The 26,127-nt window shown below is 33.1% G+C and overlaps 2 protein-coding genes, 2 non-coding genes and 1 pseudogene across 4 annotated transcripts; all 5 read right to left on the bottom strand.

Moving 5' to 3' along the window:
• Positions 1-1,063: 1,063 nt before the first annotated feature.
• TRNAE-CUC (transfer RNA glutamic acid (anticodon CUC)) lies at positions 1,064-1,136 on the bottom strand. Its single transcript has one exon. It is a non-coding gene; the product is annotated as a tRNA-Glu (tRNA).
• A 1,007-nt stretch (positions 1,137-2,143) lies between these two features.
• LOC132050710 (BAG family molecular chaperone regulator 4-like) lies at positions 2,144-4,839 on the bottom strand (annotated as a pseudogene).
• Positions 4,840-10,178: 5,339 nt separating this feature from the next.
• Positions 10,179-10,251, bottom strand: TRNAE-CUC (transfer RNA glutamic acid (anticodon CUC)). The gene has a single exon. It is a non-coding gene; the product is annotated as a tRNA-Glu (tRNA).
• Positions 10,252-11,219: 968 nt separating this feature from the next.
• LOC132050479 (BAG family molecular chaperone regulator 4-like) lies at positions 11,220-15,260 on the bottom strand. Its single transcript, XM_059441731.1, has 4 exons — positions 14,870-15,260; positions 13,164-13,405; positions 12,321-12,467; positions 11,220-11,476 (listed from the first exon to the last, which is right to left on the bottom strand). Exons 1-4 carry the CDS (start codon positions 15,123-15,125, stop codon positions 11,279-11,281), a joined length of 843 nt encoding a protein of 280 aa, XP_059297714.1. The 5' UTR covers positions 15,126-15,260; the 3' UTR covers positions 11,220-11,278.
• A 2,918-nt stretch (positions 15,261-18,178) lies between these two features.
• LOC132051195 (RING-H2 finger protein ATL63-like) lies at positions 18,179-20,093 on the bottom strand. The gene has a single exon (XM_059442450.1). It carries the CDS (start codon positions 20,026-20,028, stop codon positions 19,471-19,473), a length of 558 nt encoding a protein of 185 aa, XP_059298433.1. The 5' UTR covers positions 20,029-20,093; the 3' UTR covers positions 18,179-19,470.
• Between the last annotated feature and the right edge of the window lie 6,034 nt (positions 20,094-26,127).

Below are 26,127 nucleotides of genomic sequence, written 5' to 3'. Positions count from 1 at the left end.
GGGGTTTTTGGAAAATTAAATATTTTTTTTTTGTTTTTTGGATTGTTTTATTATATTTTTTCAAAAGAGTATTTGTTTTTTGGGTTTATTCAAAAAAAAAATGGAAAAAAAGTTTTTTGGGTTTTTTTTTAAATTAAATCCTTGGGTTGTATTTAGAATTTGTAATTGACGTTAATTTAATAAAGTGAAACGTTTTCGAGGAAACTTGAAAAAATTTCATGGCCAACCAGTTCAGTTGCTATTCAATTTGACGAAATTATCCTTCAGTAATAATTTAAATTTGAAGTTTTCCATTAATATATCATGGTTAGGCAATAGATTAAACTTAAAAATACATATCTTTTCTTATTCTTCAAAGTGTGGCACTATTTGTTGTTTCACTTATTTTGTATTTTATTAATTTACTGTCGTATTTTCCCTGCTTCGAAAACTCTAAAGTGTAATCATTTTATATCTAAAGAGTTTGTTTGCAAAGAGGTTCCAAAAAATTTGTAAAAAAATGTTTTCACAATATTCTTTGTTTTTTTTGTTTTCATTTTTAAGTCCTCTTCTGATCACCAAAAAAAAAATAGTTTTTTGAAGAACGGCAGAATTTCACAATCATCTTAGCTATTTAAACACGACTTCTTTTTAACGCATGATTATGATTCTTTTTAGTGCATGACTATGAAATACGAATAAAGAACAATAGCAGTAATAGATATGGTATAAGTGGCAGTAATAAAGCCTTCGATTTTACTTTGAGAATTATCAAAGCTAAATGCATTTCGTTTCAACAAGTTTTGACCCAGCTAAATGAAAGTGGACAAATAATTTATTTATTTTAGAAAAATGAATTGCCTATTGTGTGTTGTTTAATCCAGAGCAAACTTTCTCCAGACACTTTTTATTTATTTTATCTGTTTAGCATTATAAGTGAGCACCAACTACACCAGATTACCAAACCTATTAGCCCCGTCTCCCAATTTATGTGACACTCTTTTTTTTTTTAGTTTGTTCGAAAAAAAATATCAAATATATAATATTTGTTTTAGACACATTTCGAAAGTAAACAAAAAAACATTTCCGTTGCCGGGACTTGAACCCGGGTCTCTCGGGTGAGAGCCGAGTATCCTAACCAACTAGACTACAACGGATTCTTGCTATATGAGCCATTGACGATATCAAACTTGATGGTTGTATCAACTAACACATCATTTAGTTATATAGGAATTTTTGTATTATTTTATGCATAAAATAAGTATGTATTGATAATATGGAGATTAAACTATTAAAGACAAAAATGTCATTTTGAAGTAAGTAATTTATTCATTTATAACGACACATTATTGGAATTATGATTACTCAGGATTAGGAGAACCACATGGGCACTGTTACGAATTTAAGTAATGGTATATACTCATTCCACGTTAATTTATGTGATGTCACTCAACAAAGTTTAAGTAAATAAGGAAGACTTTTGAAAATTGCGGTCTTATGTATTTTGACTCAAAACAAAGTTTAAGTAAATAAGGAAGCGACAGAAATTGGGTTTAAACATATCACAACATTTCTGCGTCAATAAGACTTTTGAACTTGTGATCTTAGCTAGTGCAATATTATCACTTTTTTTTTTATAGTTTCCGCGTACATGAATTATATCTATTCACACAAATACCTCGACGATTTTAACGCGAAAGTAGAGAGCGGTTAATTTCACGAGTGGTCATACTACTGAAAACTGTGTATCAAAGCTAGAATTCTATATTTAATAATCAAAATTCATATTTTTACATAAAAATGAAAATCGCAATATATTTATGAAATTGTAAATTGAGAGGCTTTTATCTCACGTGGATTAAAACATCACTAAAACTTGTGATAAAGTGATACGCGATCATCTATCCTTAATCGGTCTGCTTTGACTCTTAAATATATAATTGTCTTTGGTGGTTAACGCTTTACTCAACAGGAAACTCTTTATCTGCGTGAATGCGAATTAATTGGGTACCAAAATAGTATCCAAACACCGAGTGGAAAATCAAACCTTACTTACATGTTGTGCATTTCTAAACCATAAGGGTGGAATACAAGTCACAAGCGCACCAAAAATGATAAGCAATAATTGATCACTGAAAACAAGAAACACATAACTCAGAATCAGTCAAAAAACTTCCCAGTTCTGAGTGATTTTTGTGGATTGCAGTAATTGATTTGGTGCAGTCAGGCTTCCAACTCCTGGACCAAACGTTTCCCATTTGGTAGTCACCGTTGAAGTACCATTACAATTGCTTACAAAGTTAGAACTTCTTGCTTTAAAATTGTCCAGCATATCAACAAAACTCTGAATCCGATGAACCTGCCAGGAGAAGAAAATAATATTCACGGAATATATATAACATCAATAAATAACATCAATAAAACGAAACATCAAAACACGGTAGATAAATACTGGTCTACCAGGTTTAAAATTTCTTACTATAGTGAACGGATGGACCCCACATTCGGCAGAATATAGGGGCGGATGTACTTTGCTACAAGCAGTGTCATCTGACATAATGAGGGTAATTACCTCTTGTTAAAGTAATTTGTTTATTTGTTCACTTCTTCAAATATCGGTGTCAGCTTTTTATACAAAAATTTGTATATGCCACTGTATAGATATGTGTGTGTGCGCACAAGAAAATAGGTATAAATAGGATTAGATGTATATTTCAGAACTCACTTTCATGACTCGGAATATAGTTTTAAATTAAATCTGTCACTACTCAAGAAGGGTATTACATTTTACTTCTTGATGCATCACTTAAACCATTACTTAAAACTCTCTCTTTTGAAGGTAAAAAATCTCATAACATGATATATGAAATCAAGTTACAAAAGTGGAACTAATATACAACCAATTGTGTTGCTATTCCATGGAGATTGGGATACTAGGCTGATATTGATATGTCATAACCCGAATGCCAATAATTTGACCTTCCGATCATTTGTATTTATAAGCAATTTACACAAAGTTCAGTTACTTTAACATGACACAAAATATTGTTTTGTACATGAAGCAAAGGGGTAAGGACTAGTAACTCCGTTTTAGTTTTGTTTTGAGATATTTACTTGTCCTTGTTACGAAAATAACTCTCATGCTGTTCTTAATTTGGATATAGTGTTCAATTTTTGTCTTAATACTAGCTTTTGTGAGTTCAGCAACAACTAACCTCCTTCTTCCTCTGAGCTCTTGCTTCTCCTTCTGCTTCAATACTATCAAGTGTAAAGGCTGAATCATTAACAACTCTGTTAGACCAACAAAATCTCTGTCCTCAACTCTAGTACCTCTCTTCACAGCTTCCTCTATTGCCACAACCTATAAGAAAAGCAAGAAACTTACATAATCAAGAATCCATGCTTTTACGGGGGCAAAAAAAAAAAAAAAAAAAAAGAGAACTCTAAGGATCAATTTTACGGATGGTCTTTTAACTTTCTGTTCATTGTACTAAAGTCATAAAAATACAAGTAAGTTACCACTTCAACAACTCACCTTACATAATATAATGTGGCACCAATGATATAAAATCCCATCTTTCGACCCACTTATGAGTAGAAATAGCATCCACTGACCGCCTTTTGACTCTATCTTTGAAAATTAGTCATTATCATGGCATGAAGTTTAACTTGTGGAATTTGAAGCTCCACGACAATGACTTTTCAGTTACAGAGGCTGAAAAGTGACTATTTGTGAATTTTACCCCTTAAGTAAATAAAAAATCCATGATTTGCCACATGGTGAAAATATCGGTTATGAAATGACGGTTTTTAAGTGGTAATGGCACGTGGATAGTATGTAAAGCGAGTTGTTTTTTCTGGCAGCTTACTTGTGTTTTCTCTTTGTACCCAAATTTAGCATTTTTCAACTTGTTTTTATCCTCTGATATATATGCATAGCTGAGTTAACTTTCCGTTACAAAATTAATTCACGACTTTGGTGCACAAGCTAAAAGTTGAATGACCATCTGCAAAGTTACGCCAAACTCTAGTGGTAACATTGATTTGTACGAATACTTACGTACCCTGTGTGAGAGCTTATCGACCTCTGCTTTACTCGGGCGATAGCTTTCCACAAGAGACAGAAGTACTCTGCATTTTCTTCATCTCTTTGCTGGCTGGATCTTCCATTGGGATCACCTTTGACATGTCTTTTTACACCAGCAATATGCAAGCATTCATTCTCATCTTCTCTTTTCCTTGGAACAATAATCTCTGAACATTAGGATGTAGCCGGTTCTGTCACATAGAATTGTCTTCAGGTTCCCTTCATTTCATTAACACAAAGCAAATCAAGTGGAATTTCTGGTTTTCCAATTATATAAAAAAACCAAAGACACAAGTACGGATCAGTCAATTACACCTCAATCCACACTATATCTCAATATATACATTCTATTCCGCGTAGACCCATTTCATTGCAGTAATCAATATGTTATCCTCTAAGAGAAGCGGGAGGCTTTCCAATACTAGAGGTTCTCTACGTTTTCTAATGATATACAAATCCGTAAACAAACTAAGTGTAGCAACACACTGAAGTTTTAATCCCAAATAGTAGGTAAGCCAACAAAAACGTTTTTAGGGAAATTAATTCTTCTAAATAGGTATCCTACACCTGAACCGAATCTTTTTCTAGTTAAAGAATCTCTTTCTAGTTGCTCTGGAGCTCTAGAACAATTAGGAGATTCTCTACGGCCTAATTTAGCGATCATATTGCTTCGAATTATGAGAGTTGCTAATAGTAAAATTCAAGAAAGAGCATAATGCATAGAAAAATGAAGAATTACCCTCGGGAAGCCATAAGCATGATCTTCGCACCATTTCTAACTTTCGACAACTCCAATGTCATTTCATCACCAAAACTTTCCCTATTTATGAAAAATACACAAATTGTGTCAACTATTAAATCAAAGGCTTAATACGTACACATCCCCTTAAACTTGTCAGTAAATTCTATTTAGACAACGGTAAAGGTCCGCCGGGGGGAACAAAATTTAAATTTTGCCTTATAAGGCAAACTTTTTTTTTTTTTTTGTTGAAAGTCTATTTTATTCCATCCAAAAAACTTTACAAAGACAAAGTTAAAGCCATACCAACAATCTGTACCACAGTCCTTTTGTGATGGAGCATTCAAAATAAAGATGGGAAAATGTTTCTTGGGTCTGCCCACAGAAGATGCAATCAGGTGGCACTTGAATGCCAAATTTCTAAAGTCTATCAACAATTGCTAACTACTTTGTATTGCCAGGCAAAGTGTGAATTTGTATCTGGGATGGACATTTGGTTGCAGCATAATACTTTTCCATGTAACTTTGGTTTATATGCTTGAAAAAATACATATATATGTGCTTCAAGGCAAAGTTTGCCCATAAGGCATAAGTATGCCCTCATCGGCATAAGTTTGGTAAATCCTTAACAAGTTTATGCCGACGGGGGCATACTTTTAAAGTAACTTTATATACGGATCAGATAAACTTGTGAAGGAATTATCAAAGTTATCAACCCGTGATACTTATGCCAAGTCTGCCTATATAGGCATAAGTATGCTGTCCGTATAACTTTGGTATTTCCTTCACAGCAGTATGCCGGTCCGCATAGCGAAATTTAAACTTGCCTTTGCGAATTTTTTTTTAAAAATTTTGACTCGCGCGTGGGTTCGAATGGCCATCGATTTTGTTCTTTTGTGTCAAGTCTTGGTACACTTTTTGAAGTCATTGTACTCGTTTTCGGAATTCAAGATTTTGACCATTTCACTACTTCTTTAAGTGAGGTGGTTGGTGGTTAATGCTTCACCCAAATCGCTCTTCTTATTAAATCATACTTCTTCCACTAATTCTCATTACAACCCCTCAAACCAAAAATGACTACCATCCTAACAACATTTGAGAAGAAGTTAACAAAATCATACGTGGACAAGGATGACTTCATATTTCCTTTCCATACTTTCGAATTTCTTCCAAACCATGACCGTGAAGCGTTGTTCTTCACAATGCTCACGCCTACTATACGCAATATAAAGTGGGTGCATACAAGCGTCTTTGCCAAGGATGGAAGGCGTTTGTTGATGACCGGACCTGCAAAGAGGAAATGTTTTGGAATTTCAAGTTTCGCGAGGTCAGCGGGCGCATATGCTTCTTCGTTAATAAGAAGGCACCGGAGATCGTAATCATAGAATAGGTCTCTTTATTTATTTTCATGTTTTATGCCTTCGATTAATGAAAGTTCTTTCAATGTTAAATGAAATGTTGTCACTGTTATATGCCTTATACTTACTAATTTTGAGACGCAATTGCACAAGACTAAGAATTGCACAACAACAACATTACGACCCCAACATTGCCATTTCATTTCACAAAATTCCAACACTAACAAGTTGTTTACAACACTAACAAGTGCAATGCCGCTAACGACATGCCAAACTACAACAAGAGCTTAGTGGCAACTTCATTGAAACACCTCTAAAAAAAAAGTTTTGAAATAGAAAACTTACTACTACAATACAAATACACAATAATGAAATCAAAAGAACTTTCTCCCTTTTCTTGGACTTAGCCAACTTACTCTTCCACTTCTTCTTTTTCCTTCATCTTCTTAATGTCTTCTCCAAAATTTTCTAGTTGAATTTCTATGTTGTTCATATCAATTTTGCTTTCCACGGAGTTGTTGCAGAAGGCTTGTAATCATCTTTTCCAAAAGACTCTCAATGATGCTTCAAGTTCACCAATTCTTCCCACCAATTTAGGAATAACAAATTTGGATCTTGGATCAATGTCGCATCCTTCCAAAGATAAAAATACATGATCTAGCACCCTAAAGTGTAATAAAATGAATTAAAAACAATCGGCCTCTTCAACTTTTCAAAGGCAAATTCACTTCTTCAAAGTTCAATTTTTGAAATAAAATTCACTTACACCATAATATGGACAACTCCAATATCTTCTACTGTGGTTTCTTGGGGTCCAAGAAGTCAACAATGGCAAAAGAAATCCGTATCGCACATCCTTCAACTCATGATCATCCTCTTGCTTACAAAACTTACTTAAGCCTATTTTAGCCATTGTATAACAATCTTTAACGAGTAAAAAAGAACAAAAAAAAATCAACTTAACAAGTGCTCCATACGAAATTAAGAGTACGACAAATGCAACAAAAAAAAAAAAAAAAGAGATGCAAAAACTAAGTACAAATACAAGAGAACAAGCTAAATAAAGTTGAACTTAGTTACCTTTGATTCAAAAACAATCGGTCTTTTGCTCCGATTTGGGCGTGTTCTTCACCAAATTTAGGAGAGTTGCTTTGGCCTAGTGGTTCTAAACGGGTATGGTAAATGTGGGTGGGTGAAGTAAATGTAGGGTGATGAAAATGGTGTGAACGGTAATGTTAATTAGGTTTTAGCAAGTTATTTTCCATTTTTTTAAAATTATCTTGCCCTTTTAATGTACCCAACGCGCTCAAAAACGTGGATAATAACGCGCACTGAGTTTTGGTCTCGAGGGGGTGTTTTAATTCATTTTTACTAAGTTAAGGTGTGTAATAGGTCGTTAGTATAGTTTAGGTGTGATATCGACTTTTCGGGTATAGTTCGGGGGGGTTTCGATGTCTTTTGCCTAAATTAAACTTAAAGATCCATATCTTTTCTTATTCTTCAAAGTGTGGCACTATTTGTTGTTTCACTTATTTTGTATTTTACTGTCGTATTTTCCCTGCTTCGAAAACTCTAAAGTGTAATCATTTTAAACTCTTTAGGGTTTGTTTGCAAAGAGGTTCCAAAAATTTTGTAAAAAAATGTTTTCACAATATTCTTTGTTTTTTTGTTTTCATTTTTAAGTCCTCTTCTCACCCAAAAAAAAAAAAAAAAAAATTGAAGAATGGCAGAATTTCACAATCATCTTAGCTATTTAAACACGACTTCTTTTTAACGCATGAATATGATTCTTTTTAATGCAAGACTATGAAATAAGAATAAACAACAATAGCAGTAGTAGATATAGCATAGGGCAATTCGCAGTAATGGCCTTATTTTGCGTGGCCTTTAATTTTTGTTCATCAAAATGAAAGTATTTAACTTTTGTCCTTCGCCTAAAATCTCGTGGTTCCTGTGTTCAAACCCCTCCGTCAAAGCTAAAAATTAAAAAAATACCCGCGCAGGTTGCCTACAAACGCAAATTATGCCTGATGGGCAGAGTTTACCTACAAACTAAGGTAGAGTTTTGCAAACTATGCCTTAGCAAACTCTACCCAATAAGGCATAGTTTGCACGAAACGTTTGGCTTGTCTTCCAGGTACACACATGCATATTGCTTCTCTATTTCATGCCCTTGATTTAATGTCATTATTTATCATGCTAATTCATAAGGCAGAACTTTGGCCTGATGGTAAAATTCTAGGCAAAATACATCAAAACACCCCTAAACTATACCCCAAAAGTCATTTTCACACTTAAACTACACAGGCGACCTATTACACACTTAATATATAAAAAAGTGAAATTATTTAACCCCCGACACATATAACCGCCTTGTGTGTGGAAGTGTACCACACGCGCGTGACACGTCATCAACACGTCATTTATTCTTTCACAATTTTTCTTTTTATTTATTTATTTTATTTATTCCTTCACAATTTTGCTTTTTTTTTTTTACTTTATTAACAAAATTAAAAATTTTAAAAACTAATTTTCCCTCTTCTTTTTCATTTCACCACACCCCCCCCCCACCCCGCCCTTCCCTTCCACCTTCACGCTACCCCCACCCCCCACATCCTTCACACCACCAACACCACCATCACGCCGCCCCCACCTCCAGACCCTTCTTCTTCTTCTTCTTCTTCTTCATCATCTTCTTCGTTTTTTATGCCCCCACCGTCACGCAGCTCCCACCCCCAACCCCCAAATCCTCCTTCTTCATTTCTGCACCGCCGCACTACCGCCCGCCTGCCCCCAGACCACCCACCGTCAATCTTCTACCACATTCCAATCTCTCATTCTAATCTTCTTTCTCTTAGAATGTTCATGGTGGAAAAAAAAAAAAACGAAACGAAGAAATGCCGGAGACGAGCTCGTGAGCTCGGCGTCGTTAATCTTCTACCACATTCCAATCTCTCATTCTAATCTTCTTCTCTTAGAATGTTCATGCGTGTGGAAAAAAAAAAAAACAAACAAAGAAATGCCGGGAGACGAGGCTCGTCGAGCTCCGGCGTAGGTGGAAGGAAGAAGAAAACGAGGGGCATGGCGATGGTGAAATATGTATATTTAATACGGGCGGTTCGGAGGGAGGGTGGCGTGAGGGGGAGAGGGGCCGGATGTGGTGGTTAAATGAAAAATATGAAGGTTTTGGTCGCGGAGGAGGTCCGGCGCGAATTAAGATGTTGTGAAGATGAAGAATAGGGCGTGGGGGGGAGGGGGGGGGGGAGCTCGAATATGTATATATTTAGCCAAAAAAAAAAAAAATCAACAAAACGCGCCCCTTTTAAAATTATTTTTATATTTTATGCCACATCGGCCTCTCGTGGGTTAAATAATATCACTTTTAAGATGTTAAGCGTGTGTAATAGGTGTTCATTATAGTTTAGGTGTGATATCGACATTTTGGGTATAGTTTAGGGGGTGTTTTGATGTATTTTGCCTAAAATTCTACCTTAAGATGTAGTTTTGCATGGGCAAAATTTTAAAATTCAGCTTTCGTTAAATCCAAACATCGATGCCTATGCGAAATTCCTTTTTCTTTTTCGAACTCAAGGTAAAACCCAAAATCTCGGGATATTAGGCGAAGCGCAAAAATTAAAGACCACCACTTTGAAGGATAAAAATTAAAGACCGCCCCAAATGAAGGCCAATCCGCGCAAAAAAAAAAGGGTATAGTATAAGTGGCAGTAATAAAGCTTTCGATTGCTTTTTGAGAATTATCAAAGCTAAATGCATTTCGTTTCAACAAGTTTTGACCCTGCTAAATGAAAGTGGACAAATAATTTATTTATTTTAGAAAAATGAATTGCCTATTGTGTTTTGTTTAGTCCAGAGCAAACTTTCTCCAGACACTCCAGAGTGAGCACCAACTACACCAGATTACCAAACCTATTTTTTTTTTTTTTTTTTTTTAGTTTGTCCTAAAAAAAAATATCAAATATATAAAAACACATTTCGAAAGTAAACAAAAAAACATTTCCGTTGCCTGGACTTGAACCCGGGTCTCTCGGGTGAGAGCCGAGTATCCTAACCAACTAGACTACAACGGATTCTTGCTATATGAGCTTCACGACGATATCAAACTTGATGGTTGTATCAACTAACACATCATTTAGTTATATAGGAATTTTTGTATTATTTTATGCATAAAATAAGTATGTATTGATAATATGGAGATTAAACTATTAAAGACAAAAATGTCATTTTGAAGTAAGTAATTTATTCATTTATAACGACACATTATTGGAATTATGATTACTCAGATTAGGAGAACCACATGGGCACTGTTACGAATTTAAGTAATGGTATATACTCATTCCATGTTAATTTATGTGATGTACTTTGACTCAAAACAAAGTTTAAGTAAATAAGGAAGACTTTTGAAAATTGCGGTCTTATGTACTTTGACTCAAAACAAAGTTTAAGTAAATAAGGAAGACCTTTGAAAATTGTGGTCTTAAACATATCACAACATTTCTGTGTCAATAAGACTTTGGAAACTTGTGATCTTAACTATGCCATAAATATTATCACTTTTTTTTTTATAGTTTCTGCGTACATGAATTATATCTATTCACACAAATACCTCGACGATTTTCGCGAAAGTAGAGAGCGGTTAATTTCACGAGTGGTCATACTACTAAAAACTTATTGCATCAAAGCTAGAATTCTATATTTAATAATCAAAAATTCATATTTTTTTACATAAAAATGAAAATCGCAATATATTTATCAGAAATTGTAAATTGAGAGGCTTTTATCTCACGTGGGATTAAAACATCACTAAAACTTGTGATGAAGTGATACACAGTCATCTATCCTTAATCGGAGGTCTTGAGTTTGACTCTTAAATATATAATTGTCTTTGGTAGTTAACGCTTTACTCTCAAAGCAAGACTTTTCTGCGTGAATCTGAATTAATTGGGGCCCAAAATAGATCCAAACACCGAGTGGAAAATCAAACCTTACTTACATGTTGTGCATTTCTAAACCATAAGGGTGGAATACAAGTCACAAGCGCACCAAAAATGATAAGCAATAATTGATCACTGAAAACAAGAAACACATAACTCAGAATCAGTCAAAAACTTCCCAGTTCTGAGTGATTTTTGTGGATTGCAGTAATTGATTTGGTGCAGTCAGGCTTCCAACTCCTGGACCAAACGTTTCCCATTTGGTAGTCACCGTTGAAGTACCATTACAATTGCTTACAAAGTTAGAATTTCTTGCTTTAAAATTGTCCAGCATATCAACAAAACTCTGAATCCGATGAACCTGCCAGGAGAAGAAAATAATATTCACGGAATATATATAACATCAATAAAACGAAACATCAAAACACGGTAGATAAATACTGGTCTACCAGGTTTAAAATTTCTTACTATAGTGAACGGATGGACCCCACATTCGGCAGAATATAGGGGCGGATGTACTTTGCTACAAGCAGTGTCATCTGACATAATGAGGGTAATTACCTCTTGTTAAAGTAATTTGTTTATTTGTTCACTTCTTCAAATATCGAAAGTGCTTATACAAAATTTTGTATATGCCACTGTATAGATATGTGTGTGCGCACAAGAAAATAGGTATAAATAGGATTAGATGTATATTTCAGAACTCACTTTCATGACTCAGAATATAGTTTTAAATTCTGAATCTGTCACTACTCAAGAAGGGTATTACATTTTACTTCTCTTTGATGCATCACTTAAACCATTACTTAAAAACCTCTCTCTTTTGAAGGTAAAAATCTCATAACATGATATAAGAAATCAAGTTACAAAAGTGGAACTAATATACAACCAATTGTGTTGCTATTCCATGGAGATTGGGATAATTAGGCTGATATTGATATGTCATAACCCGAATGCCAATAATTTGACCTTCCGATCATTTGTATTTATAAGCAATTTACACAAAGTTCAGTTACTTTAACATGACAAAATATTGTTTTGTACATGAAGCAAAGGGGTAAGGACTAGTAACTCCGTTTTAGTTTTGTTTTGAGATATTTACTTGTCCTTGTTACGAAAATAACTCTCATGCTGTTCTTAATTTGGATAATTAGTAAGCTAATTTTGTCTTAATACTAGCTTTTGTGAGTTCAGCAACAACTAACCTCCTTCTTCCTCTGAGCTCTTGCTTCTCCTTCTGCTTCAATACTATCAAGTGTAAGAAGCTGAATCATTAACAACTCTGTTAGACCAACAAAATCTCTGTCCTCAACTCTAGTACCTCTCTTCACAGCTTCCTCTATTGCCACAACCTATAAGAAAAGCAAGAAACTTACATAATCAAGAATCCATGCTTTTACGGGGGCAAAAAAAAAAAAAAAAGAGAACTCTAAGGATCAATTTTACGGATGGTCTTTTAACTTTCTGTTCATTGTACTAAAGTCATAAAAATACAAGTAAGTTACCACATCAACAACTCACCTTACATAATATAATGTGGCACCAATGATATAAAATCACATCTTTCGACCCACTTAAGTGAGTAGAAATAGCATCCACTGACCGCCTTTTGACTCTATCTTTGAAAATTAGTCATTATCATGGCATGAAGTTTAACTTGTGGAATTTGAAGCTCCACGACAATGACTTTTCAGTTACAGAGGCTGAAAAGTGACTATTTGTGAATTTTACCCCTTAAGTAAATAAAAAATCCATGATTTGCCACATGGTGAAAAATATCGGTTATGAAATGACGGTTTTTAAGTGGTGGCACGTGGATAGTATGTAAAGCGAGTTGTTTTTTCTGGCAGCTTACTTGTGTTTTCTTGTACCAAATTTAGCATTTTTCAACTTGTTTTTATCCTCTGCGATATATATGCATAGTTGAGTTAACTTTCCGTTACAAAATTAATTCACAACTTTGGTGCACAAGCTAAAAGTTGAATGACCATCTGCAAAGTTACGCCAAACTCTAGTGGTAACATTGATTTGTACGAATACTTACGTACCCTGTGTGAGAGCTTATCGACCTCTACTTTTACTCGGGCGATAGCTTCACAAGAGACAGAAGTACTCTGCATTTTCTTCATCTCTTTGCTGGCTGGATCTTCCATTAGGATCACCTTTGACATGTCTTTTACACCAGCAATATGCAAGCATTCATTCTCATCCTTCTCTTTTCCTTGGAACAATAATCTCTGAACATTAGGATGTAGCCCGGTTCTGTCACATAGAATTGTCTTCAGGTTCCCTTCATTTCATTAACACAAAGCAATTAGGTCACAAATTAAGAAAAAAAGAAATAGCTACTTAGTAAGTATTGGCAGGGCAATATCTCATCAATATCTAAGTCCAGTATGCATAGTCACAAAATGGCCTATGTTAATTGCCACCAACTGAAATTTCAGTACTTTAGCAGTCCCTAGTACTCCCTACAGTTTGTTTTGCATTTAACTTCCACGTACTGATAACTAATATTCGAGGAACATTAAACAGCCCCTTATCACTCTAGGATCCTTTCAATATTAACAATAATTTAACCGATTTAATTGATTAGTATATAACAAGTATGGAGCAAAGAAATATACTGGCACTGGGTTGACTTAAAGTCTTCCTATTAAGAATTTTTTACACTATAAGAATTTTTTACACTATCACATTACTCAAAAGTCAGCTATAGGTATTGCGCTTAATAAGTGAAACTAACTGTCAGCCTGCTATATAACAAGTTAAATTGCACTGACAATGTTTAAAAAAAAAAAAAAAACTGTACTGTTAGTTCCTTTTAGATTACCCTTTTATTTCCTTAAATAGCACAACAGGAGTTGGTTATCCTTCTATGCTCAAGTAAACTGAAGTGTTCTTTTCTTGTTTGAACAGTACATTCTATTAATAACCAAAAGTATGTACAAGTGTAGAGGCCAGAAGCAGATGTGGACTATCTGCTCCTCTCAAATCACCACTCACCTATATCTCTAATCTGTAAGTAACTAAACATGTTAACTTAGTGTTTTACTCAAAATGACAATGTTGGTGGCTGCAGGGGCTTGTGTGGGGAGTCTACTGTCTAGCCAAAAAAAACCAAGAACAATCATTAACAATCAATTTCATATAGCTAGTTCTTTTGCACATTCGGCAGTGTATATAAATCAGACACATGGAAATCCCATCTAATTAAGGAGGCTGTTAGGTATTATGAACAACAACAAAAATTTCGCCTCAATTCTAAAAAGTTGGGGTCGGTTTTATGAACCTCACTATTCCTGCCGTTCCATTTAAGCTCATCTTAATTCAACACCAAATTAAAAAAAAAAAAAAAAAAAAAGGAGTACTAAAAATTACTATATTTACTATTGGTGTATAAAGTTTGCAAATCATAATAAATTGACTTGTTTTACATTAGTCAACCTATCACAACCCTTCTTTATTCAGAAGTTGACACCGCCAATATGAGCAAGCTCACACTGTCGCAGTTCTCTTAACAATAGATGGGCAACCAGGCGCACAAAACACCCCGCATTCATGCAAGGTCCAAGAAAGACCGCACCCCAAGGATGTCAAATAGGCGGTCTACCCTTAAGCAAGCTACGACTCGAACCCATAACCTATAGGTCACACAGACACAGAGACAACTTTACTGTTGCTCCAACGTTCTCTTAACTATGATCAACAATAAAAAATAAAAATAAAAATTGTGGATGATCAAGTTGTTTACCAAATGTTGATTCAGCTGGAACGATGATATCATGGTAACAAGAATCATAAGAGACTTTGATCTTGATCATAGGACCAGCAACAGAATTAGCCTCAGCTGAAACTCCAACTCTTTTCTGAACTAATAAACCACCAGGCCTAACTTCCCAATCAATAATACAAGCCTTATTTTCCTCTTCACCTTTAGTGTATTTATTCTCATCTTTAATTACCTCATTTCTACCACTTTTTGAAGAAATTGATGATTTTTTCCACATGTTTGTTCCACTAAAAGGTAGCTAAAAAAGAAAATGAGAAATATTAAAAAGGTGAGAAGTTGATTGAGAAATTAAAGTTTGGTGGCTCAATATGATAAATGGGTTGGAGGATGAATTGAGTGAAGACCATAAATGAATGAGACCTGGAAAAAAATTTATAAAAAGTAACCTTTGTACTCACTTTGATGGGCACTACAGACTACTGGAAAGTGACTTGTGAACTGACTGTATGTTAACGTGGTTGCTTAGTTTTTTCTCTTTGTTTTACTTTAAACAAATGTAAATATCATTCTGAATAAATTTCAAGGGTTGTCTTGTCTCTCAAATTTTAGCCACGTAGCATATATTAAAGTAAGTAGGCCATATATAATCAACTAATGGGGTCAATGAGGTGGAAATGGCACTGATTAACCACCTTTTGATCTTTGTTTTGAAAAATAATTACTCCATTATCATGGATTATGAATTATAAAATAATTCATAAAGGGTCTGTTTGGAAAGCCACCTGGTAATTGGAATTGGTGTAATTACTAGGGTAGTAATTACAACGACATGTTTGTTCGTCATGATGTAATTACAAGCATACTGTTTGGTTGCGCGAGTATAATTACAAGTTAGTTTAATTTAAAAATAAAAATTAATTATCAAAAATTAACAATTAATATTTGAAAAATATGGCCCTTTTATAAATGGTATTAAATTATGTATTTAACAACACATTATTTCTTGAAAATATAGTAATTAATAATCATATATTTGTAACTAATATTGTAAAAAATAATTGTATATACACACACACACACACACACATACATTTTGAATTAATAATATTTTTATTTTAATTAATTATAAAAATTAGGTGCTTTTTGTAATGGATTGAATGCTTGACAAAAAAATTATTTATAAATATAATGCCATAACATTATTCAAATGACAAAAAAATTATCAACCTGAAAATTTGTAACAAGACAATGTACTAAAACATATAAAATTAAAATAAAATATAACCTAAGTTCAAAATCCAAAATATTTAACATAATAACACAAATTTAAGTAATTTCGTAAATTAAGTAAATATATATTCACAATGAAAATCACTCATTTATATGCCATCATTTTTTCTATACTTGTATAGTTTCAAAAATTTGAATAATAACATATGCTAAATGAATAAAATAATTTAAAAAAATACACACACACACACATGAGCACGAAAATGAAAGATAACTAGTATGAAAAAGAAAAATATATTTTAAAAATAAAATAATTAAAAGGTAAAAATAAAAATAAATTAAAATAAAACAAAAAAGAAAGAAATTAAAAAGTAATCCTGTAATTACAGGGTGCAATTACACTCAATTCTCAATCTTGAGAATTGAGTGTGTACACCCTTTGATAAAAAATCAAGTAATTATTTGATAAAAAATATGTCAAATTGTGTAATTACACCAAATTACACTCAATTTCAATTGCCAGGATGGAAAATTGCCAGGATGGCTTTCCAAACAGGCCCTTTTAGCTCCAGGATATCTTAGTTGCGGATTTTGAAACTCTAGAGAATGTATAATAACTATTTGTGATTTTTTTTTCTCGTCAACAAATAGTGTGGAGTATTTGATTAAAAAAAAATGTTCTTCTATGATTAGTTATTGGAAGTACCTTGGGCCAATGCAAAAGCAGTTGGTCTCTATCCTTAAGTCTCCCATTTGAATTACAAAATGAAAAATATTTGAATCATATAATATCGAAGAGTGTGGTGAAATAATTGAAATTTCTCCGTTTAAACTCTATCTTGTGCTAAAAAAAAGTTCTTCTTGTTGAAAAAACACTCGCAAACTTCCCAAAAAGAAAAATAAAACTACCTAAACACATTATTGCATCAATTCTTTTTCGAAAACAGAATTACAACTATCCGAACACATTATCGTGTCAACTCTTTTCTGGAAAAAAATATTCAAACACATTCTTGAAAGGAAATTGTTAAGCATTTACTTCCTCCGATAAAAAATAATTGAGGTTTTAGACTTGGGCACATGGATTAAGAAATTCACTTACTCCTGAAAATTAAGAGGTACATTGACTAAAATATCCTTAATTAAGGGGGGTTTTAAAACTATAACAAGCATTAAATTTGTTTATTGAATTAAGAATGTGTCATGGATAAATTAGGAAAAAGAATGAAATACCTTTTTGATAGACTAAAAATCTCAATTATTTTGGACCAACTTTTAAAGGCTAAATCCTCAATTATTTTGGACCGGAGGAGTACATCACAGAGGAAGATAGGCTAAGTAGAGGCCCATTTGATGACTGACTTATAATTTCATGAGGGGTAGTCTTTAACTTTTGGCCCTCTTGATCTCTGCTTCAAAATGTCGAGGCAAAAGTTTTGTTGTCAATTGAGCAAAAATTATTGGCATAAATTAGTTTTGCATATGAAACAAGAATTCATGATATTTTAATAAACCAGAGACAATGAACATATACAATTGGCCACTTTCGTAGGCAAATATTGTATGTGTTGCTCAACTGTTCATAAGTTATGACAAACGGATAAGACTTGATAATATTCATTCTACCTATCGTGTTAAAGTGATCACAAGTTATGAAGTATTGGCATAAGTTGCATATATTGTTTAATTGTTCACACTTTTTCCTTCACTTTCCACAAAATAATATTTACATTTTTTAACTAAAGAGGTATGCTGTCAAATTATTGTTGAAAAACTATAACTGAGATTGATCGCAATTACTTTTTAAAAAGTAAGTCGGTTAATATAATAGAAAACTATTGCCCGATAGGCAAAACATTACACCATCTTTTATCTCAGTAACTTATTGAAATAAACTCTTGTTTCATAGGCAAAACTAACTTATATGACATTGCGATTATAAATTATGCCTCATGGCAAATAGGGGTTTTGTCCAACTTAAGTAAGAATCAACTTTTAGAGATTTTGCTAAGCGAGGATAGAAGTTCAAAACTATTCCTTATGGTTAATAGTATCCTGTTTCTACAATTTTTACTCATAGCCACTGGTAATACCTTGGGCCAACACAAAAGCATTTCTTTGGTTTGAGAGATTGAAAAATAACCGCAGCTTAAAATTACACATATAATAACAGGAAGAGTACATAATTACCCACAGAAATTAAAATAACTATCCTTGCCTACCTATTTATAACCATACCATTGAACTAATTACGTTCACTATCTATCTATCCCTTGCTTCAGCTTCTTGTTCTCTTTCTTTCTTTTTCTTCGTATCCTTTGCTGTTTTTTTTTTCTTTCTCCTTTTCTGATTCCATTAAAAAAATCAGGTCTTTTATTTTTCTTTTTCTTTTTTTATTTCATAATTCGAACTACCACGATTTTAGCTTTGCACAATGTCACTCATATGATTCAACAACCAAAAATTAACAAACTTTAGAATTTTCAACTTCAAAATTTTGAATACGCTTGAAAAACTCATGTACTATTGCAGAATGATTTGTACAACTAACATGCAATAATAAATTTAATGATACTGATAATATAAATAATTTTTTCAATTTTCAATATATATAACTTAATATTGATCATACAATATCCTGAAGAAAAAATGATAACCTACTACTCCCTCTGTCCCAATTTATTTGACACTTTCGCTTTTTGAGAGTCAAATGAGTTGTTCTTTGACCGTAATGTTTTCATATGTCTTTTAGATATTTTAAATTATTAATTGTGGAGACTTATGGTGCTTTTTACGTAATTTTCAAATATGTAAATTTTATTTCAAAAAATTTGAAGATTCTATGTTCAAACACACGGTCGAAACTTAAAAGTTTGACTCTCGAAAAAAAAAAGTATCAAACAAATTGGAATAGAAAGAGTATAACGAACCACATCCGCTTTCATGAGATTGAGATGGCTAGGGCTTGCCTAGGGAGCCCACCTCACAATCTTGGCCCTTGCTCCGCTTTCTCGATACACTTCAAGGTTACTCACCAATAGCAGAAAAAAACAATAATTACAATTTGATTGCTAAGTGTTCCAAAATTCATCCGAACTGATCCTCAAGTCTCAACCCAAATTAAACCATCACAACAAGTCATGATAGATGGTAATATCAACTTGTAAGCATGTTTGTAACGTAAATTAGAATGTAAATACTCAAAATCAGGGGTTGAGTTGTTACACATATATACTAAACAATTTGCTAGTAGTAAGTGTATGAATGACACCAAAAGAATAATGAAGAATAAATTTAAAATATCTGATATAGTGGAGGAATAAATCCGGGGCTCTTCCGCCCGTATATATATTATGTATAATAAGATCACGATCATTCTGATCCCGCTTACACTAAATCTTGGATTCGCATTTGTCAATCAGGACAGGAGCTCGACAAATAGGACACGTGGAATGTGAATACAGCCACATATCTATGCACTCCACATGAAATGCATGGTTACACTTAGGTAATTTCCTACAAACATCTTCATCTTCAAATAAACTCAAACATATAATACATTCCAACCCATATTCTTCCTGCTTCTCATTTTCGTCTTTGTACACAAACAAAGGGATTGTAGAAATCGTTGATCTTTCGAGACCCTTTATTGGAGAACTAGAAAAGTTAGTATCAACGACGAAGGAATGAGAATTATGAAAAGCAGAAGAGAGTGAGTTTCGAATACTCCTATTGCGAGCTTCGACTAAGAACCACTTGGCATAAATGTGTAGAAGTAAAATAAAGAGTATTACAAGAAGAAGTGATATGATTGCTGCTAGCATTATGTTGTTGTTATAAGATAGGATATTATGGATGATGTTCTTTAGTGAGTTGGAAGATTGTGACAATGAGCTATTGACTAATTGGAGCACTGGTGGTGGCGACGGAGGAGAAGGAGAAGTGAACATTTTGGCTGAGCTAAATAATGTGTTGTTGAGAAGTGAAACCAAAGAGTGTGGTTTTAATATGTATAAGTAGGATCAAAATGTGTTGCGTCAATAAATGGACAAGTTATATTTTCATGGGCTACTTTTACACTCCTATGTATAAGCTTCAACATTTTTGTTAGTATTATATGATAAAGATATGTGAATAAATATCTGCATTAATTAATTTTCGTACTTGATCAAACTAAGACGTTTAAATTCAAATAACCTGGAGGATTATTGTTGTGCACAAAATTCTCCTCGAACTCTTTCCTTTTCATTCCCAAGGTCAAAGGAGAATCCCTTGGTTCAAGGAACTCAGAAATAGAGTCATGCATGAAAAAGAGAGCAAACACAGTAAAAAGGGCCAGAAATAAAGGTCTCGTGAAGGGAACGGCACTATTGTGGGATACTACTATGATTTTTTGTATTATTGAATTATTTATTTAGTGCCAATATAGAAGATCCCAATGTCACATGTATCCCAAGAACATCCTTTATTTGCTTGTAAGTTTGAAGATGCAACAAAATCACATGTATTTTATGTAGTAATGTGTTATAATTGATGAAAATGCTAGCTTTTGAACAATAATTACTATATTTGTCTCAAAACATATACATACATAAATAATGAAAATGCCCGTTCGTGCCTCTATTGGGGTAATTGTACACAATTTTGCATCAGTTTCAAATCAAGTTGGAACTCCATTTCATTATCGTAACGGATATGAGTGCACCGTAAGACTAGACAAATATGTTTCCTCACCTCACAACAACAACTTCTGTCATTAAGTTAAGCTGTAATTTCAAGTGATTTGAACAATTACGAAGAGAAATGTCCTTGATTAATACATCAATTTGGAACCTAAATTAAATCTCGCAACTCTAAATTCATTTACCCTTTGAGCATGTTTGGCCATAGATAAGATTCCAAATATGTGAAATGAAAGGTTATTTAAGTGTATTTGTTAAATTGACTCATTATTTCCACTTCAAATTTGAAATATAGAATTTGAAGTAAAACAGATTTTTTAGGAGCTCTTTAAATTTTTCCAAGTTTCACTCACAAAACATTAACTGTGTTTATATGTCCAAGCACAATTTCAACTTTAATTATTATTTTTTTACAAATCTCAACAAACTCATGTCCAATGACTATAATTAATTACATCCGTCTATAAATATGTTTATTTGTTTTCTGGTAGGTTAATGTAGGTCCAATGACCTAAGAGTTGGAGGTATTACTTATTACCTTCAGAGATGCCACGTGAATATGGAAGAGAAGACAGATATGCTTTAAAGTTTACATATAGGGTTTAGATCCTAGAACCACTTGTTTAGCCCTTATTTTGGGGTGACTATCTTCCACTTTTTCTTGCATGTTTTAGGTAAAGCTCGATCTTTCCATCACTTTGGAGTTGCTAGGCTCGTGAATCACTATCCAACTTCATAGGCAAAGGCAAAGTGTCACGCGTGGACCATTTATTCAAGATTTCTAAGATTGGGTCAAGGCCTAAAAACATTGTTTCTTGACTGTTGGTACACTGCATGCACAAGCTAAAGAACATCAGTCACTATGAAGGCTTCAACCTAAGAAAAATGGTCAATTTTGTCCTTGAACCTTACAAAATGCTCTAAATTTATTCTCCGTTAATAGTTGGAATCAGATATATCTTTGTTGATACAAAGATAAGCTAGGTTTGCCCTTATTGACTAATGATAGAATCTACTCAACACGTGGAACATTATTAAAGGGGAAAGGTGTTAAACGTGCCTTTAAACTTAGTACAATTGTCTAGATTTGTCTCTGAATTTTGAAGAACAAGATTACTGTTTTGGTGGCAGTACCATTATCTTCGAACTTCAAATGGTCATGTCTATATTGCCCAAAGTTCTAATTAAATATCCTCAAGCCACAAATCAGCCCAAACGAGACTTAAACAATGATTAAATTGCATCATCAAGTTGAATTCTACCTATGCCGGAACTCCATCGGCACAACTCTATCTCCAATCCTTCTCTTATTACTAATAGCATTTTCAAAGCATCATATCAACCTCCTAATGTTAAACAAACTCAACTGCACATAATCTAGCTCCTAAATCATTTGTAGTAGTATTGTGACTGTCAAGGTTGGACTATAGTTATTGAGGGTTGGTGGCCTTTTGGTAAAGGTAAAATGGTGATCGGGAAAGTGGAGTATGAGAGAAATCATCCTAGTGGGATCATTTTTATGTGGATTTGTTTTCTTGTGAGTGATGTGAGAGTGAGAAGTGGTGATGGAGTTGAACTTTTTAGAATGGAGATAATCATTTTTTATGGTGGTAATTGGTTTAGATGTATGAGAGGTGGTGGACGACTGAGAAAAATGATGGTCAAATTTGGATAATTTAAATTTTTCTGAATTTTCGTTCTTATTATTAATTCTCATAGTTTAAGGGTAAGTTGATCATTTTTTTCTTGTAACAAACGCTCACGTGTTGAAAAGCTTCTCTCTTAGTCAGTAAGGGAAAATCTGCCCACTTTTTTAATGAAAAAGTAAATCTGACCTCAACTATTAATGAAAGGCACATATGGACCATTTCTCACTATTTGAGTGCAAATTTGGACTTTTGCCTTTTAATTTATATACAATGGCAAAGTAAACAAATTTACACTTAAGATACTTAACATATTATAACAAGTAACGTGTGTTATTTTTCAGGGAGTTTAACATATATACATAGATAATGTAAAAAATTTATTTACATTATCAGGTCACCCAAAATATATTTATATGCAACCTTCCATAGAGAAATATATTTATGATCTCGAAAATAAGATAGGTACCTACTATACCTGGTAAAGAAGGCATGATAGAGTAGAACTTTTTTACATTGTAGGTTATAAGTTAAACTTTTGTCAGATTAGTAATCCCACGTTTTATTAGCAGTTACCTATATTACTTTTAGGGGTGAATTGAGCACATAAAAACACTATTTAAGTTATGTCCTAAGTTTAAAATTATTTTTTATGTATATATAGATTATGTTGAAGCACAAATGACATGGGTCTTCAATCATTTTTGTCTGTCTTTAGCCTAAACTTGTTGGGACTAGGATTACAAGGTTGAATATATTTTGAAATCACTTGGATTTGATTTGAAAAATTTTGTATCAAGCAAAAAGATGGTGCTAAAACTTCTATACAACAAGTTATAATTATCTTCTGGATTTCTCGCTAAATTCTAAATATTGCCATAACTTGTTGTTAGTGCAAGTCTCACGAGAAATGAAATTAGCTTTTTCTTTCTTTTTGTGGCCAAAATCCTAACTATCACCATAATTTTCTTTTAAGGAAGTCTTGATATCAAATAAAAATCCTAGTGACTTTTTGCTTTTATTTTGAACATAATTATTTTTGCAATATTTTTCTTAATGAGGTCAAATTTTAAATAATAACACGAACAAGGCAACAAAATCCTATTTGTGCAAATGGTCTATTTTTTAATTTTGTCCTTCAAATTTTTGCATGAATGCATTCGATTTATCTTGCCTTCTACCCATAATTTGAGCCTTAATGCGGGCTTTAATTTTTGACTTCCCGCAAAAACCAATTTGAGGGACAAAAATTAAAACACAATTTCGCAAGGTAAGGTTTATGCCAATGCTAAAAAATTATTAGTTATCCTAATTTGGGTTGGAGATTCGGGGGCAAAAAATGCCCTTATTGCGGTGGTCTTTAAGTTATTGCCTAAGGCAAAAGTTATCTTTAAAGGGGTTATGCCCTTAAGGCCTACCATATAGTTCAAACCCCCACTCAGGCGAAAATTAATTTTTTTTTTTTGCAAGGCATAAGTTTAGAAAAAAGGCAAAGTTATTGGCGTATTTTCTTTTATACGCTATTGGGATTCGAACCTAGAATCTCAAGGGTATTTTCTATAATTTGCGAAGGACAAAAATTAAAGACCGCAATTTTTTTTTTACATGACCACCGTCTTGCAAAAAAACATTTTAATGACCCATCGAGCGGAGGTTTGAACTCGTGACCAAGGGGTTTATAGATGGGCAATTTGTAAAGACCACCAATTTGAAGTAGGGGTTGGGTCGGTTTTTTTGTCTCTCATCAAACTGGCGGTTTGGCTATTTCGCTTCGATTTTTTGAAGGTGGACGCCTAATGAACAGGAACCAAACTAGTTCCGTTTGGTTCTTTCGGTTTTACTCGGTTTTTTAAAGTTTGGTTAAATTCGGTTTCGGTTTTCAATTCATTTTTTTTATATGATATTTATTCCATTTTTAATTATTCTCAAAAGCAACAAAACATAAAACTATCAAATTAAAATCAAACAAACAGGATACACAAGAACAGAAAACCATAACCATAATATAGGATTACTAGGTGTTATATATATACAATAAGAATAATTAAGAAAACACATAAAGGACATACATTAATCCTAAAGTCACCTTTCTTTGTTAAGGATATTTGAATTGGAAAATTAATACACAAGAGAGCTTATTACAATTGGGTTTTTTTGGGCTTAAACTTAATGAGTCTTGACTATTTTAATTTTTTTGGGTAATGTATAAATTTCGGTTCTTCGGTTCGATTTCATCAAAAAAAAAAAAAAAGCTATAATTGCTCACTTATTTGGGCTCCACGCAAAAAAAAAAAGGAGATTTGGACCCATTCAAAACCACAAGAAGCATTTTGCTTTGGGAAACTGCAAATCGATTTATCTTAAAATGGGATGATCCATTTAATCCCATTTTTGGCAGTCTAATTTATTAATGCGTTGAGTTCTTTAATTTTTCCAATTTGACCAAGCTCTTTAATTTTAAGCTTATTTGGAAAAATATTTTTTTTCGAAATTGCTTTTAAAAAAAAAAAAGTATTTTTAGTGCAAAAGTTATATATGGCCTAACTTAATTTTATAAAACACTTTTGGCTTGGAATTAGCGTTTGTGCCCAAATAGCTTTTAAAATTTTGCTTGCGTTTTTTCTTTTAATTTTCAAAATCTAAAAGTGCTTTTGAAAAAAAAAAAAAAAAAAAAAAATGACCACCCCCGAATAAGGACATTTGTCACTCCCAAAAACAATTATTTTCTGAGTTATAAGCTTGACTTATTTGGGCTGGAGATTTCGATCCATTCAAAACCACAAGAAGCATTTCAAGAAATGGCACGATTTATATGGTCTTTAATTTTTAAATTTTTAACTTTTGGCAGTCGAATTTATACCTAGAAATGCATAAGTTCTTTATAGCCTGTTTGGCCAAGCTTCTAAAATAAATTTATTTTGAAAAATATTTTTTTCAAAATTGCTTTTTAGAAAAGTACTTTTGACGGAATGTTGTGTTTGACGATTAAAAATAAACTTTGCTACAATTAGTGTTTGTCCAAGCTTTTAAAAAATAATTTTCTCAAAAATGCTTTTGAAAAAAAAAAAAAACTTCTTATCACTCCCCAAAAATTGGACCAAAATGGATCGAGTTCTTAAAAGAAAATATATATAATTTTTTTTATTTTTTAAAAAGCACTTTTTTCTCCCATAAGCTTGACCAAACATGCTATTAGTCCTAAGGTTCATAACTCATGGGATGTTATGATACGAAAAAATAAACTTATGCTCCGCTAAAAAGTAGTTTATCACGAGGGATGAAAATTAAAGACTAGCCCAAAAATGAACTAGAATGGATTGGGTTCGGTTAAGAATTTCAGAAAACCAAAATTCGAAATTTTAAATCGATGATGGCCAAAATCGAATCGAACCGAACCATCCACAGGCCTAGACACGAGGGATGAAAATTAAAGACAAGCACAAAATTGGACCTAGAAAGGATCAAGTTCTATTGAGAATTTCAAAAAATAGAAATTCAAAAGTTTAAATCGATGATGGCCAAAATCGAACCAAACCGTCCACAGACCTAGTCATGAGGGATAAAAATTAAAGACCAGTACAAAATAGGGCCAAAAGTGGAAATGACCCGAAGCATTTTTATTTTGGGCTCAATAACTGGACCCAAGTCCAATTACGTTTTGGCCCAACTCTACAATTTCTTATATAAACCATCCAAAACCCTAACCACATTTCCTTCCATT

This window comes from Lycium ferocissimum, chromosome 3, assembly GCF_029784015.1.
Source record: "Lycium ferocissimum isolate CSIRO_LF1 chromosome 3, AGI_CSIRO_Lferr_CH_V1, whole genome shotgun sequence".
Lineage (NCBI taxonomy): Eukaryota > Viridiplantae > Streptophyta > Magnoliopsida > Solanales > Solanaceae > Lycium > Lycium ferocissimum.
Note: the sequence above shows the minus strand (reverse complement) of the source record. Positions and strands in the feature narration are given on the sequence as shown.

Excerpts from the sequence above, each read along its gene's own strand:
- LOC132050479 (XM_059441731.1), bottom strand. The coding sequence starts at position 15,125 with ATGTGGAAAAAATCATCAATTTCTTCAAAAAGTGGTAGAAATGAGGTA. Across the intron at positions 13,406-14,869 it reads TCCAGCTGAATCAACATTTG|GGAACCTGAAGACAATTCTA; the intron begins GTAAACAACTTG and ends AATGAAATGAAG. Across the intron at positions 11,477-12,320 it reads GAGCTCAGAGGAAGAAGGAG|GTTCATCGGATTCAGAGTTT; the intron begins GTTAGTTGTTGC and ends TTCTCCTGGCAG.
- LOC132051195 (XM_059442450.1), bottom strand. The coding sequence starts at position 20,028 with ATGTTCACTTCTCCTTCTCCTCCGTCGCCACCACCAGTGCTCCAATTA.